Source organism: Dermacentor silvarum, chromosome 4, assembly GCF_013339745.2.
Source record: "Dermacentor silvarum isolate Dsil-2018 chromosome 4, BIME_Dsil_1.4, whole genome shotgun sequence".
NCBI classification, from domain to species: Eukaryota; Metazoa; Arthropoda; class Arachnida; order Ixodida; family Ixodidae; genus Dermacentor; species Dermacentor silvarum.
Genome location: NC_051157.2, coordinates 223997824 through 224016554, shown reverse-complemented (window position 1 = coordinate 224016554; position 18731 = coordinate 223997824). Strand labels below are relative to the sequence as shown.

The 18731-nt window shown below is 47.2% G+C and overlaps 1 protein-coding gene across 1 annotated transcript in view; it reads right to left on the bottom strand.

Annotated features, from left to right (window-relative positions):
• The window catches only part of LOC119451004 (nitric oxide synthase-interacting protein-like), a 175950-nt gene extending 158561 nt beyond the window's left edge, over positions 1-17389 (bottom strand). Inside the window, exon 1 of the mRNA XM_037714442.2 lies at positions 16968-17389. Within this exon, the coding sequence (XP_037570370.1) occupies positions 16968-17143 (176 nt within the window). The 5' untranslated portion in view covers positions 17144-17389. The remainder of the gene's footprint in view (positions 1-16967) is intronic.
• Between the last annotated feature and the right edge of the window lie 1342 nt (positions 17390-18731).

Genomic DNA, 18731 nt, shown 5'->3' with positions numbered 1-18731 from the left:
CCGCACAGCATTGATATGGCATGTGTACGCATTTTAAGTAGTGCGTGCAACTCATTTCTGCTTCACTTACGCCGGTGCAAACAGGAAGTGGCCTTGTACCTCACAGAATCTCGACTGATTGGTGTACTAGTGATGCAGGAATGAACTCCGGTCTTGTGCAGTGCATAGTGCACATAATCAATTTCTCAGGACGCGTGAACTCCGACGAGAACTGTCAGCACCTGCAACAAGAGTTTACTTACGCTGTACTGCGCACAGCAGTAATTCACGCTTGTCGGCTGTCTGTTTCGTGCATTCTGTTGCGAGTCGGTGGAATTTCACTGCTGTCATCAACCCCTTCGTGTGTACATTGCTGGTTTGGGATTCCACAACAAAACAGCAACTACCAGCCTTCCGTAATTGCTGGTTTGGGATTCAACAACACAACAGTAATTACCAGCCTTCCGTAGGGGCGCAATCGCAAACAAGAGACATTTCTCGCGCAGGCTAAGCCTACGTTCACACTTGGGAAGCGGCAAGCGGAGGTGAAGGCGCGGAAAATTTTTTCCGCGCCTGTCCAAGTTGTTCACATTTGTTTTGCTACCGCCGCGGCCGCCACTGCCGTTTTCGTAGAGATCCATCTCGTCTGCATACGTTGTCGGCGTGGTGGCGCTCATTATCGCATTATTTCGAGCGGTATGTTCATTCTTTGACACACGTACCGTCATCAAAAGTGATCATTTTACGCAACTTCGCGTGTCATCTGCGACCTTCGGTAAATTCCTCGGCGTTCCGTAATTCTCCTCACACGGGCGCAATAGCGCTGAGTCACAGGTTGGTGCCTAGGCGTGATAATATTTCTTTAATAGCTTTTATTTACAAGTTTCAAGTTCAAGTACAAGTTACAAGTTCAAGTTACAAATAACATTTCATCATTTCGTATTGTCGGCGCCTCCAGGACACCAAAGGGGCAACGGGAACACCACAGCTAAAACCCGGGCTGGCCCTTGAGTTGGGACTCGCCAAAGCCCTGCGCGTCCTACGTGAGACCTACGCTCCTAATCTATCGTCGCGACGAGAAAAGCACACCGCGACTTCTGCAACATACCGTACACGTGCGAGGAGAATTATGGAGCGCCAACGAGGAATCTGCCTAACGATTGTCTGCCGTGGAAGTGGAAGAAGAAATGGCTTTTATGCTTCTACCTACTTCTTTTCTAGAAATGTACAATGAATAAACGGAAGACACGGACACCTCGGAAACGGCGGTGGTGGGTTCGTCTGGCTTTGCAAAAGCGCGAGAAGTTGGGTCACGCCAAGGCTTCGTTGCCGCACCTCCGGTAGCGCGACATTGAATACTACCGCGAGTATTGCTGACAGTACGTTTTAGTGCCACTCTTGTCGTAGAGCAAGGGCTGGTTCTTGATTGCGTCGATCAGCATTACAGCCTACACTTTTGGGGCCTTGTTCAATTTTACGACCGGTTGTTCACATGCTAGTGTAGCTTCCAGTGAAGCAGAACGACTTTCTGCCGCGTTTCTGCTACGCCATGGCGAAAAAATCGGCCCGAGACCGATTTGGCTCGCAGCCTGTTTTTCTGCCTGTTTTGCCGCCTAGGCGGGCGGGTTTTTGCATGATTTTGCCGCTTCCGACAGCTTTGAGACCAAGTGTGAACGTAGCCTAAGATCCTGCGCGAGCGCGGCCTAACCGGCACATGAAGGGAAGCGGTGGAAATGTATACCGGAGATTTCGACCACCTGGGGTCTTTAACGTGCACCTAAATCTAAGTAAGCGGGCCTCGAACGCTTTTGCTATCATCTAAAATGCAGCTGCCACATTTGTTGCGCATTTGTTGCTTCAGAATGCGGCCGCCACATTCTCGCCCAAAACTTCACAGAGTGTCAAAGCCTTGACAAACACCGTGACAGTTTTTTCCATATGCAGACATGATTCGCTGTAAATTACCAACCCTAACGGAAGCGCCCAGGAATGAAATTGTGATAGTAGCACCGGCTTCTTGAATTATGCCAGCGCGAAGCGACGAGAACAAAGGGTGGGTAAGTGGGGGGGGGGTTGAGGTTGCGAAAAAAATTTCGGGGGGGGGGGGGGAGGTTCAACCCCCCCCCCCCCTCTGGCTACGCCCCTGGGGAAGGAGATAGAAGGCCAGTTCATGCGGTCTCAAGCAATGACACGACAGCAAAACGAAGCTTTTAATGTATAGGCGATGCTTATCGCTCTTTTTATCTGAGCACCCATCAAGTTCAAAGATGATTGCTTGCTTCTTTATTTCTCGTGATGCTTTTTGTGTCGCTTGGTTCTCTTGCTAGCAAAATTGCCACATTCTCATTAAAACATAATAATGCACAATTCCTGCTAGTGTTTTCTGCTTATGATTTCATAACAGAAGCTGAGATTATGTGTCTCCATTACCGGGGGAATCTTCTCGAAGGCAAGGCTGAGAACTTTCAGTACGGCATGTATCTGATGAGGAAAACACCTACATAGTGTGTAGTTGCAGACAAATTGAGCTCTTTCCGTACTTGCGCATCGGCGTCTTCTGGTTCCTCCTGGAATTCAGCATCATTGAGTTGCGCCAGGCTTCCTCAAAAATTGAAGGAATAGCTCCCTTTCCAAGTCAAGGCACTTTCTTTACATCTAGTAGGACATCACCTTTGTGTTCGCTGAAGTTCCTATAAAAAATTAGGTGCTTCTCGAAGTGTCGCACACATATTTTGTCCTTTGCTTCAAGCGATCGCTTACTTTCCGAAATTTTTTGTCGCCAGTGGTGCAGTAGCTGAAGATCAGATGGAACCACGAAGAGCGAAAACTTCTCACGTCCTGTGCCATACCCAGATTTACAGCCGGGAACAAAACACTGAATCGTTTCCTGTCCTGTTGCTCAGTCTCTTCATGCACAACTATGAAGATACCTCATTTCGTCAGGCATGAATAAACATACTGCAGACATGGTAAACAAAGTGTGGAACACGAAAAATCTAAACCTTCACACCCTCGCAGATGTTCAGGCGTGAAAAACAAGTATACTTGTGTTGTGTCTTTTCCTACAGCATTATTTATCATCTCTTTCCTCTAAACACATGTAAAAATGTTTCACATACGTGCAGAAAAAGTGGTACCATATGTTTATTTGCACTTTTATTACCTGTGTGCATATAGTTTTGTTTGATTGCTGTTAAATTGAGGCAGCGGCGGTACCATAGCTGAGGGCCTGCGTTTCTAGCAGACGACACGCTCTACACGTGCCACATTGCCCATTTCACGCCGCCGGCCTCCACCACTCGGCACATGCGCACATGGAAGCAAGCTGTTGAGTGGTTTCCACGCAGATGGCGCTACGCGATGAGAATAGTCGGCTGGCAGCAGAAGGGAAGGAGAAAGGATGTGCGAAAGCGTAAAGAGGAGCAGAAGGAGAGAGCAAAGGAAAGAGCTAGACCCCCGGCGTCCGCGTTGCACGGTCTGCCCCGAGCGAATGCGTTGCACAGCAGCAGAGTCGGTGCTCCTGTTTATCTTACTCCGTGGTTGCAACTGACTAAGCCACCCGGTATGCCATGATAGATAGATAGATAAACTTTAATCCAAAGATAGTTTTGTCTTGCCCCAATGGGGCATCGCTAATGGTCGGGGCCCCTAGTCCAGGGCTCCGCTGGCTCTTGCCATCTTCTGGATCAGCTTGAGCTGGTCGTCGAGGGCCGAGCTGGACAGCAGTGCCTCCCATTGCTCTGCAATGTATGCCATGACAAGGACTCTCCCAACCTGTCGTGCCAGTATACACACATGCTCTGCTAAGCTCTCCTACACCCCCTCAACCTCTACCATGTGACCGGCTTCCCACAGCTCAGGCACAAGCTTTTTCTCACTTTGACACTCCTAATGCTAATGCATAAAAAACGGTCTAGACATCACACTGATGAAGTGGCTACACAACATGAGCTCCATTTCACATAAACTAGGCTTCGCTACACTTCTCCATGTGGCATATGCCTGGAACGTATGCGGACTGGGTCTGGCCCATTCGCCAGTAAAGCCAATTCGCCAGGTCTGGCCATTCGCCAGAAAAGGCCCATGCCTTTACTGTAGCCGTCGCTGCTGAAGAGCGGTGAGAGACCCAAACGAAGAGGAAATCATAGCTGCAAAGTTAAGGGGGGACACAGGGATGAAAATTACCCTTTGAACCATTGCACAGATATTTATAAAAATTTACAGGTTTATGTACCTTCCTTTTTTAGGAATATGTTCAACATTTCACTAATACAGGTAAAAAAGGAAAGAAGTTATGTGTGTCATACAGACCAATTAGGTATGGCACCTTAGGAAAACAATAATTTCAGAAATCATGAAGACACACCGACTGTTTTTGTTAGATACTTGCTAGGGGGGTATAGTGCAGGATAAGGCCAGTCGCGTGTTTATCATTACATTTCTGTGACAAGGCCATCCCTTTGAGTCTAAGTTCAATTTTTGTTGTTGTCATAATATGTCCGATATGCAATATTTTTTTGAGTTCATAAAAATTGCGAAATTTAAAAAGCACTTAACCTTGTTCCTGACAAAATTCTAACCTAGAAATTGCTTCGAAAGCAGGTTTTGGCAAAACAGTTTGGAAATGATAGTTTTCCTAAAGGTTTTGCTTGGCCAAAAAGTGCGAACTGAGAAAAATGAGCTCAAAGATTTCAGAACACGCTATTTTATTTTAAGACCAAAAATAATTAATCAATGTGCCCTGCTCCCAACATTGTGCCCTCCTTTTCAATTCGAACCTGCTCTCTGGCAATTTCTTTTTCAGGTTTAGAGCAGTCCAACGCCCTTGTCTCTGCTCGCAGAAAAGGGCGCTGCAGCCAGAATTATGTTCGTGTTTTTTCAGCTTTTGCTTTTCAGTCTGCTGTACTCTCGATGGAAAGCCTCCTATGATTAAAATGTGCGAAAAGTAAGCATGGGCATTCACTACGTGTTCGGTTTCTTGCCCACTCTGAGGCTGCGTCTTGAATACAGCATTCGTGGATGCTCTCGACAGCAAGCGCATTCCACCGTCACGAGAAGAGAATTAATTTTCTTCTTTTCTATGGCGCAGATTGCAACCAAACTTAGTGATGAGGTTCTCTGTACGTCTAAGAATGCAAAATAAACAAAATTAGAAAATGCGCCTATCTGACGAAAGTCTCGATTTTAGCCCCACATACCTCCTTAAGCCACCCTTGCTGCAAAGTGTTGTCTTCTACTGGATCCTGAACATACTTTCACAAGCTTCTGCCAAGTGGCCATCAGTGGTGCCTCTGTAGGTGGGTGCTCTATGCGTATAGTAGTGTGTTTGATATGCTGGAGCCTCTAGCCACAGCCAGGCTGATGCGGACGATGCAGGACGCTCTTTCAATGGCGAGGGAACAATAGGTTGCATTCTTGAAGGCTGGTTGCCCCATTCGCCGAGTGGGGGCGCTTCGAGCCAACCCTACCTCTTCTCAGTTGACACCTCGCCTCAGGCCGGTAAGATTGAGTTCACTGCACGTGTTTTTGAGGCACATTCACTGGACATCAATTCAAACATTCACTGCTGCCACATTCCACCAAGGATGTATAGTGGTTTTGGGGCTTAATTTGTCGGTGCAGCTCAGCTGGCGTACACTGCCATGTGAAAGTAGCAGTGTGTTGCGCGTTTACGAGCCGTGGTGAAGCCATTGGTGCTGGCTAGTGATTCGCCGCCCGGTGGTGGGATGACACGGGAGCGGTGGTAGTCGTGCCCTTCCCACCATCTGCGGACCTCTCCGTCCAGGCATTGCTGGGCACCACTCGGGTGGTGTACCTCAGAGAGGCCGCCGAGAAGTGCTGGTCAGGCTCGTCGCAGGCATACGTGAGCAGGTGGAAAACAGCCATCAAAGCTGCGCTCCATTCTGCCCCGGACCGGTACTTGTGACCTTCGTAGTTGTCTCCCGCCTTGGCACCACCTCGAAGCCACCCCACTGCAACCAGCCATATCGAGTTGTTGGGCCAAGCATGGCGAGCGCCGAGCTCTTTGGCTGCTTGCATCCACAGAATGGGGTCATTCTGAAATCTGGGGAACTGTTCTGAGGCAGCTGGTGATGGTAAGGTTGCAGGCGGGAAACCACGGGTGGCTGAAAAGATCTAGTTCAGCTGCTGAGAACGCAGCGAGATGGCTCGCATGACGTCTGTCAAGCTGTCAGATGAGCCACCCGTTGAGGCAGGGGTGGAATCCGTGCACACTGAGGCAGCGGAAGTGGCCGCAGTACTTGCGCCAGCCCGACCAGTGGCCAAGGGAGCGTGAACGGCATTCATTAAGCCAGGGCTGGTGACAGCCGTGGTACTCGCCGGCCGCATGGCCAGGGAAGCGTGAACCCTTAGTGGCTGAGAGTGCCATGGGGCAGATGGCAAGGGACGGCCTGGGGGCAAGAGTTCCCGCCGCTGCTGACTTTAACATTTTACGATTCCAAGGTGGCAACACTGCCAGGTGGGCGTCAACGCTGTCAGCTACAACATCACCGTGACAATGGGTTGTGGAACCGGTGAGATGGCGATGACCTTTACAAGTTTTCTACTGCTCACACAGGTTGGCTCCTTTTACCCTTCGAAGGTGTCACGCTACATTTTGCCGGTTCCACCCCAAATGCTTTTATCTTACTTTTTCTGCCGGCGACGTGGTTCTGTGTTGCAAAATCATGCGCATGTCAAGAGGCATTTTTCACTTTTTCGTAGCCCGGCATTTTATCTACTTAATTTTCTGCTTTGTGGCAGTGATATTGAGCGTAACCCAGGTCCACCAACTGCTGAACAAACCCAGGAACATGGTCAAAGTGCAATACTTTCTAAGTTATTGCAGTTCACCAGAGATGTTACCGACATAAAAGCTCGGCTTCTGTCGTAAGAAACTAAGTTAAAAAAGATCGATACAATTGAAATAACCTTAGCTAACGTTAAAGATCAGCAGCGACACGATCATGATGCTTTGGAAAGCATGATTAAAAAAATGGACGACTTGGAAAGTCGTGAGAGGCGCAATAATTTGCTTTTTTATGGCTTGTCGGATTCTAATGCCAATGAGACGGCAGCCCAGTCTGAGAAACTCATTATAAGTCAGTGCACTGCGAAACTTGAATTATCTTCATTAGCTGTTGAATGTGTACACAGGCTGGGTAAATTCTGCAAAAAAAAAATTGGCCCATCATTGTTCGCTTCAATTCTTTTAAAGCCCGCCAAGCCGTGCTTGCAAAAGCATTCAAGCTCAAGGGATTGAACGTTGCTATATCTGAAGACTTTTCCCGTACTGTCCGTGATAAGCCAAAGAAATTATGAGCGTATGCCAAAAAAAATAGCAAAGAAGGCTTGAAACCAGTTCTGAAATTTGATACGCTTCACTTGGGGAGCAGGCACTTTCAATGGGACAGTAAAGCGCCGGCGTTGTACAGGAGCAATGACAAAGTACTGCTAATTCTGCGATGTCAGCATTTTGTTAGTCAACTGCCGCAGTGTAAAAAATAAATTTGATGATTTTCATTTTTTTCTTCGTACCATCCAACTGAACATTGTGTTGGGAACAGAATCTTGACTCAACTATCACAAACACTGAAGTATTTCCTGGCACGTTTCGTCGAGACCGCTGTTGCACGTGGCGGAGGGGTGTTTCTTCTTGTCCATAATAGTATCCCAATGACATTTCCCGATAGTGAATCGATTTTTTTTTTAAAGTAAGGCTGCCGATAATATCGAACTGTGGAATACGTTTTGAACTTTGTCCCATCACGAGGTATATCGAGTAGGAGAGCTCGAGACAAACCCTGGTTTAACACAGTGTTACGTGCCCTAGTTCGACGACAGCAACAAAATTATCAAAGAAACAAGGCGTTTAATTAGCCAGAGCATTTGGCCTTCCAGAAAGCAATAAAAATTGAATTTAGACAAAAGTTTGGCATCGCTAAGGACTTGTATTTTTTTTAATCTAAGAGAAACTCTTGTCAGGGATACCAAACAATTTTGGAGGTAAGTGATGCGTAATGGCAAGGACAAAGGATCGATACCTTCTTTGAAAAATTATGAAACAATTATCATGATAATGAGTAAAGTTGAAATTTTTAGCAGTTATTTTTCATCTGTGTTCTTGCCGTCAAGGCTACGAGTCACGTACTGTCTGTTTTGAACAGGGTTCGTACACAATATTTGGCTGGAAATTCAAGGACATTTCAAGGATTTCAAGGATGCAAAAAGGCAGAATTCAAGGAGTGTTAGCGTAATTTTATTTCCTCACATGACTTAGGAAAGGAGCCCTATTTTCGCATTAATTTCTCTTTCAAGAGCTGTTATCTCCGCTTCTTTTTCTTTGGCTGTTCGACGGAAACTTCGTCGCCTTTCGCCTTTCTGGTGGCTCTTCAAGGCAGATTCCCCCATCGTTGCAATGTCGACCGTCTTCTGACATAATGCGCACATTGCTCGATAAGGATCGCTTGGTTCCGGTCTCACCCAGTGACGATAGCCCGTATGTTGCAGCCACGCAGGCTGAAACTTGCACTTCCCGCCTGGCATCTTGTCAAAGTCAACACACAACGCAAACGCGAACTTCACTGAAATGGCGCGCACGAGGCCGACAAACGGCCCGACTACAGTACCTAAAAGACACATACTAGTGTGCCGAGAGCGGGTGTCGCGGTAGCACCGAGTGTGATGCCTGCCGCCGCCGGCCGCTTGGTGCGCTGCACTTCGAGACTGTGCCAGACCAAGCTGAGACATGGGCGGACTTCAGGCAAGACACGACGCGAGTCTCCCCATTTGCCCGGCGATCTGCCTCCTATGTTCTTGTCCCAACCCGCAATACGTTCGGGGTCTGCGGACGCGCTGGGTAATGAGATGAGCCGTTTCTTTCCGCGTATCTGGGAAATCGCGGTTTCGCGACCAGTTCAAAGTTTTTTTAGACAGACGAGTGCACACATAGATGCAAAAAACCCCCTCACAATAAGAAAAGACTGCAACGAAAGCGGCAGCAAGGCGAGAAATGAACTAAGCATTGCAATCGACGCGTAGCAATCAACGCATCGCAAACGAACGCGAGTCGAACACCGCAGGATTTAGCATGGTGCCGACAGGCATCGCCGTCTGGTGGCCCGCGGCGGCAGGCATCACAGCCCGCGCCACCGTCCCGCGTTGGAGACTCTCGGTGGACGGCACACTAGAGTATATTCTAGGCACTATACGCAAGCCGAGCGAGCGATATGTCTCGCATTGGATTGGATTTCCAATGCATATTAGTTGCCAGACGACGTAGGGGCTGCGAGATTTAAAACCGAAACTTCCTGATGTTGCCCTTTAGTCAACACAGCGAAAGGGCCTTAAATATCAGCATGACTTGCGGAGGTACATCGTTAATTTCCTCTAGCGGAACAAATCCCACAGGATTTTCAAGGATTACAAGGAGCCCACGGGTATTCAAGTAGTTTCAAGGGCCCTTGAACTTATACTGTCAATATCAAGGATATTCAAGGATTTCAAGGGGCTGTGCGAACCCTGTTTGAATTACCTGTTGAAATAGACCGCATGCCGGAAGTCACCTTTTGTGTCGATGGTATCCGTAAATTATAAAAAGGTGCGAACCAGGCTAACGCATGCGGCCCTGATGACATTCCTGCCGCTATCATAAGGAATTGTGCGGATGCGTTATGCTTTTATTTCGCCCGGTTGTTCCAGAAGTCCCTCAATCAAATCAACATGCCTGATGATTGGAAGTTGGTGGAGTCGTGCCCATACATAAGAGTGGTGTGCAAAACTTCGTTCAGAGCTACAGACCCGTTTCCTTATCTAGTATAACCTGCAAAATTATGGAGCATGTAATATATAGTTGCGTTATGGCCCCATTGAACCAAACATAATCTCCTAAGCCCCAGCCAACATGGTTTCTCGTGTGGTTTATCGTGCAATACACAGATGGTAAAGTTTATTCATGATTTAGCCTCGGCAATTGATAAGCCACCAGTTGTGGGCTGCGTTTTCTTAGATTTCCGTAAAGCATACGATGTAGTCGCACACAATCTCTTACTCCCCAAATTAAAAGCTTATAACTTGAATGGCAAAATAATAGCGTGGATTGCCGAATATTTGTCATTGCAGAAACAGGCTGTTGTTCTGAACGGTATATCTTCACAATATTCACCGGTTACGTCGGCAGTTCCCCAAGGCCAAGTGTTGGGACCACTTTTGTTTTTGTTGTACATTAATGATATTTCAATTGGTATAGGCACCGGGCGCGGGATGAGTTTGGACTGGTGGCGCCTTCATGCGGAGGCGCGTCGAATGTAATGGCATGTGACGGCCGGACCGAGCGCAGCAGGCGCTGCCGCTAGCCACGCCGATTTAGTATGTTCCGCCGTTGTTGTTTTTTTCTGTTTTGCGTTACCGAAACACTGCGTGAAACTAAATCTGATCAAACATGCTGTGTTTTTGCGTGCACGAACAGTTACTCAAACATGACTGAAGCTGGTTAAGGCCACTCAATTCAATCGTTTTTCATGGCGCATCGCGTTTTTCAAGCGGAAAGACTATATGGGTGGTCTGTAGGCAACAGCACGTACAGTGCTCAGCAAATGAAACGAGACACGCGAAGCGCATGGTCGCCAGCGCTTGTTGCACTTAATGTAAGCGTTGGGGACACCGAACTGATGCATCGTGGTGTACAGTGAAAGCGAGAACCTTTGTGACGCATTATGACTGCATTTGGTCCCACGGCGATCACCTAGCGCTCACCTGTGGCGTGAAAAAAAAAAAAAACGGGGGCAGCCGCGTGCTCCGAGTATTGCGCTTCAATCACTGAGCACTATATGTACAGTCAACCACAAAATTTTACCAAACACAAGATCTGAGAAAAAGCTGAATAGTTGCACAGCCTAGTATTCGCATTTACAACTTCTACTAGTATATGTGAACATCCTGATGCTTGGTTTAACCGACTACTGTTACAGGCTGCTCGGAAATTGAACGTTTTCTGAGATCCCGTAGTCCGCTAACATTTGTGGATGACTGTATGTATCCGACGCTGCTTTGCTATGGTCTAGTTGTTCTAACAATAATAAAAGAGCTGTTCGTACGCAAGAGCTTCGTGTCTCATGTGAAATGCCTGTCTTCGCTTCCGCATGTGTAGCGGCTCCGGAGCTTGGGCACCGAATCGCGAACACTATGATTTGTAGTCGTCAGTTTGCCATCTTGTGTATCAGTTTTCCTTTTATAGGGTATATTTTCCTTCCTCGTGCTTTCCAACTCTGGTTGCGTCCGGTACATGACTGCTTGCTGTGCATCGACAGCGAACGCAAACACAGCCGCGTGTTCACAATCGCCCCCACCGACGGCTCTCGTCGCGCTAAGCTGTGTGGAATGGACCATGACTAAAGATTGGGCTAGTTTATAAGACATTAAGAATGGCGAATCATTGTAGCGATAAAAACAATTACGACGAACAGAGTACGGGAACTCACTGACGAATGCACGATCGGCGAAGCAGCTCAAGAAACAGAAAAAGAGAGACACGTCTCCCCTTTTTTCCATAATTTTTGTGTTCTTCGCCTATTTCCATGATTAAATACGCGACAATGTTAACGCGCCAAGCAAAATACCATCTGGATTATAACTACTGGAGTTCCACGTCGTAGCTTGTCGCAGTGAGCTCTGTTCGCGTGGTGCATTCGCATCGCAATTTACACTCATTTCCTGCTTTATATACTATACCTGGTGCGACGAATGTGATCTGCTTCGTACAAGTGACGACTTTTCTCAAAAGTAAACACACGAAAATGCATTTTCCGCTACGTCAGCCCTTAAAGCCCGCAGCGCGAAATCACTGGAAGCACCGTGAGCGCCTTCGTCCCGTCGTCTGCTTCACATGCCAGTGCTCCAACAGCTGCCGCTCGCGGCGCCGTTCGCCAGCACATCGCCGGCGCGCCGCCCGGTACCTATACAGTCTTCATTCAGGATGTTTGCCAATGATTGTGTTGTTTATAGAGTGCTAGATACCATTTCCGATTCACAAATCCTGCAAGTTGACTTAAATACTATAGCAGACTGGTGTGTGCGTTGGGATATGTCATTAAATATAAATAAGACTGTTAACGTCACCTTCACAAGAAAACGAGCTAATCATCCGTATAGGTATAGAATTCATGATTTCACTCTAAGCATAAGCAAGGAATTTAAATATCTAGGCGTCTTTTTTTTTTACTTCTGACTTACGATGGAACAAGCATGTTTACTATATTGGAAATAAGGCAGCATCAGTTTTGGGATTCATGCGGCGCAATTTTAGTCATTTACAGAGTAACTCAAAAACGCCGCTGTATTTCAGTCATGTATATATAATACTTGAATATGGATGTGTTTGTTGGGACCCACACACATCTGAGCTTACAAATAAATTAGAAAAACTCCAGAATAGGGACGTTAGATTTGTTCTTGGTAACTATAGCCAGCAGCTTAGCATGACAGAAAGCAAACATACACTTAAATAGCAAGAGCTGAAGGGTCGTAGAAGGCATATCAGATTAAAATTTTTCCCCGACATTTATTATTCTAAAAGAGGCATAAACCGCGAACAATATATCCAGGCATCACACAACATATCTTAAGCGAGGGGACCACTGTTTGAAGGTCAGAGAATTTACTTGTAGAGGTGGCGTTTTCCGTTATTCCTTTTTTGTAAGAACTGTTAGAGATTGGAACAGTTTGCAATCGAGCATTATATGCATCACATCAAATAATGCTTTTTTCCACGCATTGAAATAATTTGTTCATGTACCTAGTTAAGTCTGTAACCTCCCTGCTGTAATGCCCTATGCAGGTAACTAATAAAACTGCAATTGAGAAATTCGATCTGGATTAGGCCCATTGAGAGTGTCCCATGTAACACCAGTATAAGGAACCTGGCTTAGATACTGAAGCTATAATTTAGTCAATCAACGGCAATGTCATCAAATTTTCAAAAAAACTTTAATGTTAAGTTATCAAGCTCCGACAAATACATTATTTATTACAGCAAAGTTCTAATGATTTTATGATTGGTTCTATCCATGATTGCAATATTTTTTGCAGGTTTTCACCTATTCTGTTTTTGCAAGGTCGTAAAGCATACTTGTAACTGCACGGTGTATCATGTACGATATGCAACAATTCCCGCTCATAAACTTGCAACCATGCGTTTCTTTGGACAACAGTGGTGAATAAAACTACATGCAGTAAGGGGTTAACACAAACAGTGGGTCTTAAAGGTTAACAACAGGCACATACTTCATTTCCGTAGAGAATGGACGAAGGCCCGGACAACAAGTGAAAGTTATTTCACAGGACAGAGTGTGTAGGGCAAGAAGCATACACCCAAGGTGCAGTTTCACCCGAAAGGCGAAGCATCAATTGCGATAGCAAATTAGTAGAGAGCTATACGGAGTAAGGATAGTAGTTTTGTCAGCTGTATAAACTTGGACATGCAGCAGCACCAGCAACGCGCAGAACTGTTGTCGATGTCGTCGGCGTTTTGCCGGCGTTCGTGACTCTTGCTGGTGCCTCTGGGGGTGACCCGGACTTTTTCGACGAGATCAGAATGGGACACTCGTCGAGCGTCGGAAATCTTACCCACCTTCTCGCCCTCGCAACGTTTTTATATAAATACGCATTTGGTGTTGCAGCTAAACGTCCCCTCCCCTCCCTCCCGTCCCCCCACAGCCTTTCGGGCGACGGAAGAAGTCGCGGTTGCTCTCTATATATGGTGTTTGTAAAGGAGGAAAGAGACGCTTAATTCTGCAGCCTTCAAGGAGCACGGCTACAGTGGCTAGATGGGTAGGTGTGCCAACCGGCCAGTCCGGAGCGTAGTTCACTGCTTCTCCGCATCATGACACAAAATTGGCGCTCGTTGTCTGCTACAGGTGGCAGGCGGCGAGCAAAAAAAAATAAAGCCTGTATTGGAATAGTTGTATGTCGTCCGTTCGTGTAAGTTTCAAAGGTGAAGAGCTCCGGGTCTCTCGTACTGTTTGCAAGTTCCTAAGCGATGTGGAATGTTCCAGATCATAAAAATGACCGGCGAGATTAGCAGCGGCATTGCTCCACCAAAGAGACTTACTGCTTCGCTCTGAACTGTAAGTCGGGCTCTAAATTTGTGAGAAAGAGTACTGAAATTTACGAATCTGGCAAGGTCTCCTGACAGAGGAAATGTTCGCCCCAGGCTGCTCAGTAGCTTGCTCAGTATCGGCGACGTTTATGAGCAAGCGGTACACCGAAAAGCGTACGTCGATGAGCTCCTCGATTGACATTAGAAATTTGCAAGCCACACAAGAGGGGCTCAGCGCCTAAAACATCGAGCACCGCTGCGCTGCTACTGGGAAAAGAAAAGTGACTCTAGGCTTATATTCTATATAGCAGGCTATGTAGCAAGGAAGTTCCTGCAAAGAACCAAGTGCTCCGATTGCTCAGGGACATTACTGAATGCAACAGAATGAGTAGGTCAGGGCTGTTGCTCCCTTCTGAAGCACTAAACAAACTGGTAGCATCGCTAGAAGACGCCTTCACGCTGTGCATCAGTTTGAGTTACGAAGGAACAGTATCGCCGACTTTGCATCCTTTCTGCAGATGAATCCTCCGAATGTGATCGGCTGTGAGCGGCACAAGAAAGGGCTCACAAACGATGTTGTGAAGTTCTATTCAATTACACGCCTTTACTTAAGAAAGTAAAGTCAAGGGCAAGAACATGGCGCGCGAAAGCAACAGGGAGAAGAAGAAGCATCTGAAGCTGAGGCGCGTGCTGTGAATAATGTTATGATGTGGTGGACCAACGTTGCGACCTTGCTGGCGCTAGGCTATTTATGTTGGTGCGTCTGCTGACTCAAGTTGCTAGAGCTTTTCTAAATATATTCATGAATCTAGCCCAAGACGTATTGCTTTCTTTTATTGCAACCAAACAGTGAACCATATGCACTTACCTACACAATTCATCCCGTAACAGATTAAATACCGTAACTGACGCAGCAATAAACACCAACAGCTGGATTTCTCGAAATTGAAACATTAGAACTGACTAAATATCACGTAAACACCCCATTTCCATACACAGTATAAAACCATTGCAGTATCGTTTTATGCATGGAAAAATGCATCCACGTCTTAAATTCAATGGGCTGGAGCGCCGCGTTTATACCAATAAATGTGACCAATTGCCAAGTTAGAAAATTGACTTCAGCATATCGTGTTTTGTGACTAGACGACAATAACACATTCTGGCTTTGCTTACACTGCTGAAAACGGTATTATATAATGCGTACTTCAAAACTAAAATCAGAGGCAGCGATACCATCAAACATGCTGCTCGTCTACAGAGCACAGCCGACGTTGCGCGCAGCTTAACCGTTATACTGTCCGCAGCGCCACTTCTGCGTTATGATGCAGAGAAATGGTGAACTACGCTCGGTCGGCACACCTACCTATCTAGCCACCGTAGCAAGGCGCAGAACGCACGTTTGCTCTGCGACATGCGTTCGTTCCCCGTGAAAGCACGCGTACCTCGCGCCCTTTTACTCGCACATACAGCGTCCGGAGCACGACAATTTCATCGCCGTTGACGTCATACGGAACCTCACGGCTACGGTGACGACAACGGCAGAAATCCGCTTTGGAGTGTCCATATAAATGCTATCACAATAAAAAGGAAAACTAGGAGTCAGGTATTTGTGCAAACACCGTATCTAAGCAGTACACAAAACGCATACATAACAGTACAGAGGTCAGCACTCATGTCTAGAACAACGCTTTAGACACGCTCGGGACTGCGCTCGAGACTGCACGAACATCTACAGTTTGAAATAGGCCCCATCTGAGCATGCACGGTGCCAATGACGCTCCTGCCTAGTATTTTCTCTCCTTGTTTATCGCCGCGGCTGCAACAACTGCTTTGGCCGGCAGAAGCGCTGTCAACAGTGTAGCGCCGACAAAAAAGAAAAACGCGCGGAATCGCCCGGCTCGGCACCCTTATACTGCAGGCTTATTCTCAGTTTACGGTATCGTCATACCGCCATTGCGTCGCACATATACCTCGCGCATCGCGCCATAGATTTTTCATAACGAATTGTGTTTCTTGCAGTCTGTTAGGAGTGAATTTTACAAACCTACTTTCATCGTTTATTGGTTGTCAGCCCGCCAACGTTAATTGCCAATTGTATGTTTCGATCGCACATACAGAAAAATGCTGCCTAGATATCCTGAACTTATGAGATTTATTGAAATCAACACATGTAGGTACCTCAAGAACGCTGTCAAATGTGAATACAACATCCATGAGTAGTAAGCAGAGGCATTTCCTTCTGCGTTTCGTGAGCGAACATTGTCAATAAGAATAAGCTTAAAGCATAGCTTGCACTGGGCGCCGAGAATGATTCGCTGCGTTTTTTGTTTGTTTGGTTGGTTGCTTGTTTGTTTTTGTTCTTGCGCTACACCGTTGACAGCACAAGGCCGGCGCACGATTGGCGCCGCGCATGATCAGATGCGGCCTATTTCAAACTGCAGATGTCGCTCGTGCAGTCTCGAGCGCGACGTTCCGTCATACTAGACATGAGTGTTGACCTCTGTACATAACAGCACATGTGATTTCAGGTACAACAATGCAGCAAACATAGAGCATGTCTGTCACTACCATGGGCCGCATTCTGAAACGTTCCTCTTCGGCGAAATTGATTTTTTCGCTTTCAGGCGCACGCTGATTGGCTGGTTGAGAAAAATTGAATGACGTCGGGCTCAACCAGCCAATTAACTCATCCAATTTTGCTAAAACAGCCAATCATCGCGCGCCTGAAAAGCGAAAAAACAAAAACAAATTTCGCCAAGTGGAACGTTTCAGAATACGGCCCCATGTTTCAAGCGGGGTGCTCATAATATTCATGCATCCAACTTGACAAGCGATCCTCAGGGACCAGCATAACCTGACGCTCCCCCGTGCCAAAGAAAAACGAGAAGCTCACGTGATGACCGGATTCCGGCACGGCTGCAACGACAAGCAGCAACAGTCGAAGTCCTTGACGGCATCCTTGCCGAGGCGCATTCGCTGTGTCCCATAGCCGCAAGTCTGTGTGTCCTTCTGTTTCTCGTGATATGTGTACACCGCTCCTGCGGTGCAGTTGCGGGCGTGCCGAGTCATTTTCAACTGCGCACTTCGATACCTGTCCTTATTCGACGGCTACCGAAAACGTTAATCAGTGTGAAAGTGCCACTTGCCAATGCACTGGCCCTACCTCGCGCGATAAGCGCGATCGCTGCCGCAACCGTAGTAAACGGTACAACCCTATGGGTACAACTACAGAACACCTACACCGTACAGCCACCATAGAATAAACCACTGCCACTGCAGGGTTGACAGGTGTTCGCAGAACAACCCGCCAAAATCTGGCTCACTAGTAGCCCAAAAGTAGACAAACGCAATCCATAAAGATAGCCCAAAATAGCCAAAGATAGAGTGACCTATAAAAAATGACCTATACAGAGTGGGTCCAACGGACGCCTTAAAAGGGCCGAGGGTGAAGCAAAAAAATAAACGCGGAAAATGTGGCGACGCTGCCATCGCCTTATTTTGAATCACGGTGTAAAATAGAAAGGTGATCCGACGGCGGCGCGAGGCGCGGCCACTTAGTGTGACTCTACGCACGCCGCTGCCGCGAGGGGCAGCACCTGTTTTGGGGGCCACTTTATTACTCGCTTTGCTGGCGCTGCTTTATTTCGATGAATATATGTCGTTCGCCTGCTTAAAACGACTCTACTTGGTTGGAGGAACGTCCCTTTATATTTCTGCCGACATTCCGATTGACTCCGACGCGGCGAGCAGTGGTAAGCGCAGCGCGCCGTCTGCTCGAGCAGACGACGCGTCTCTCTCGTGTTCGAAATGACGGTATTTTGACTGTAAGTGGCATGAAACCTTCTACCTGCTCAGGATTTGTCGTCTAAATAACGAAAAATTGCATATCTTTGGCTATTGGCGTTTAAATGCTGACGGAGGTTGTAAATTATCCACTGTTGTGCCGCTTCTCCAAGGCCTCCTGAACGCGTGCCGCCCCTAGCGGCGGCGCTCACTTCCGGTCACATGAAGTGGCCGCTCTCTCGCCCCAGCGCGGGCGCGCCGTCGGAACACCTATCTTCTTACTAGAGTGTACTAGAATACGGTCGAGTGGGACGAGCGGCTGGGGCGGCGCATGCTTTGCAGTGAGGCGCCCGACGTGGAAAAATACTGTGGCGGCGCTGCGATCGAAATGGATTGGGCCGCATCAAGGTCGCGCCGTTGGAAACTGCTGGCGATACAGCTCGGCAGGGTCAATCGCACTACTTCGCGCGCTGGTATTTGCGTTCAGACCTCTCAAATGGTGTTCATAATCGAATATGACATGTATATATGTCTTAAGCACAAATGCCTTTCTTTCTCTTCATTTTATTTTTTAATGCCGCTCGGTGATTGCCCGTGCATTGCGGCCGCAGTGTCGGCTTTCATTCTACTATGTTATTGTACGGTTCCCTTTGGAGAACAAATATTTTTCTCGTTCTTCAAGCAGCATGTATCTCTCGTGTGTATTGTTGCGCATACAGTTTTCGATCAGTAGGTCTTGCGGAACGCAAACGGAGAAACATATGTAACCTTCCTGCTTGCCGCTTGAAACAAGTAAAGCATATCTTCCCCATCCGGCACCTTGTACTCAGATTTATTTCTTCATTTGGGTTTTTTTACGTGCCAAAACCAGTTC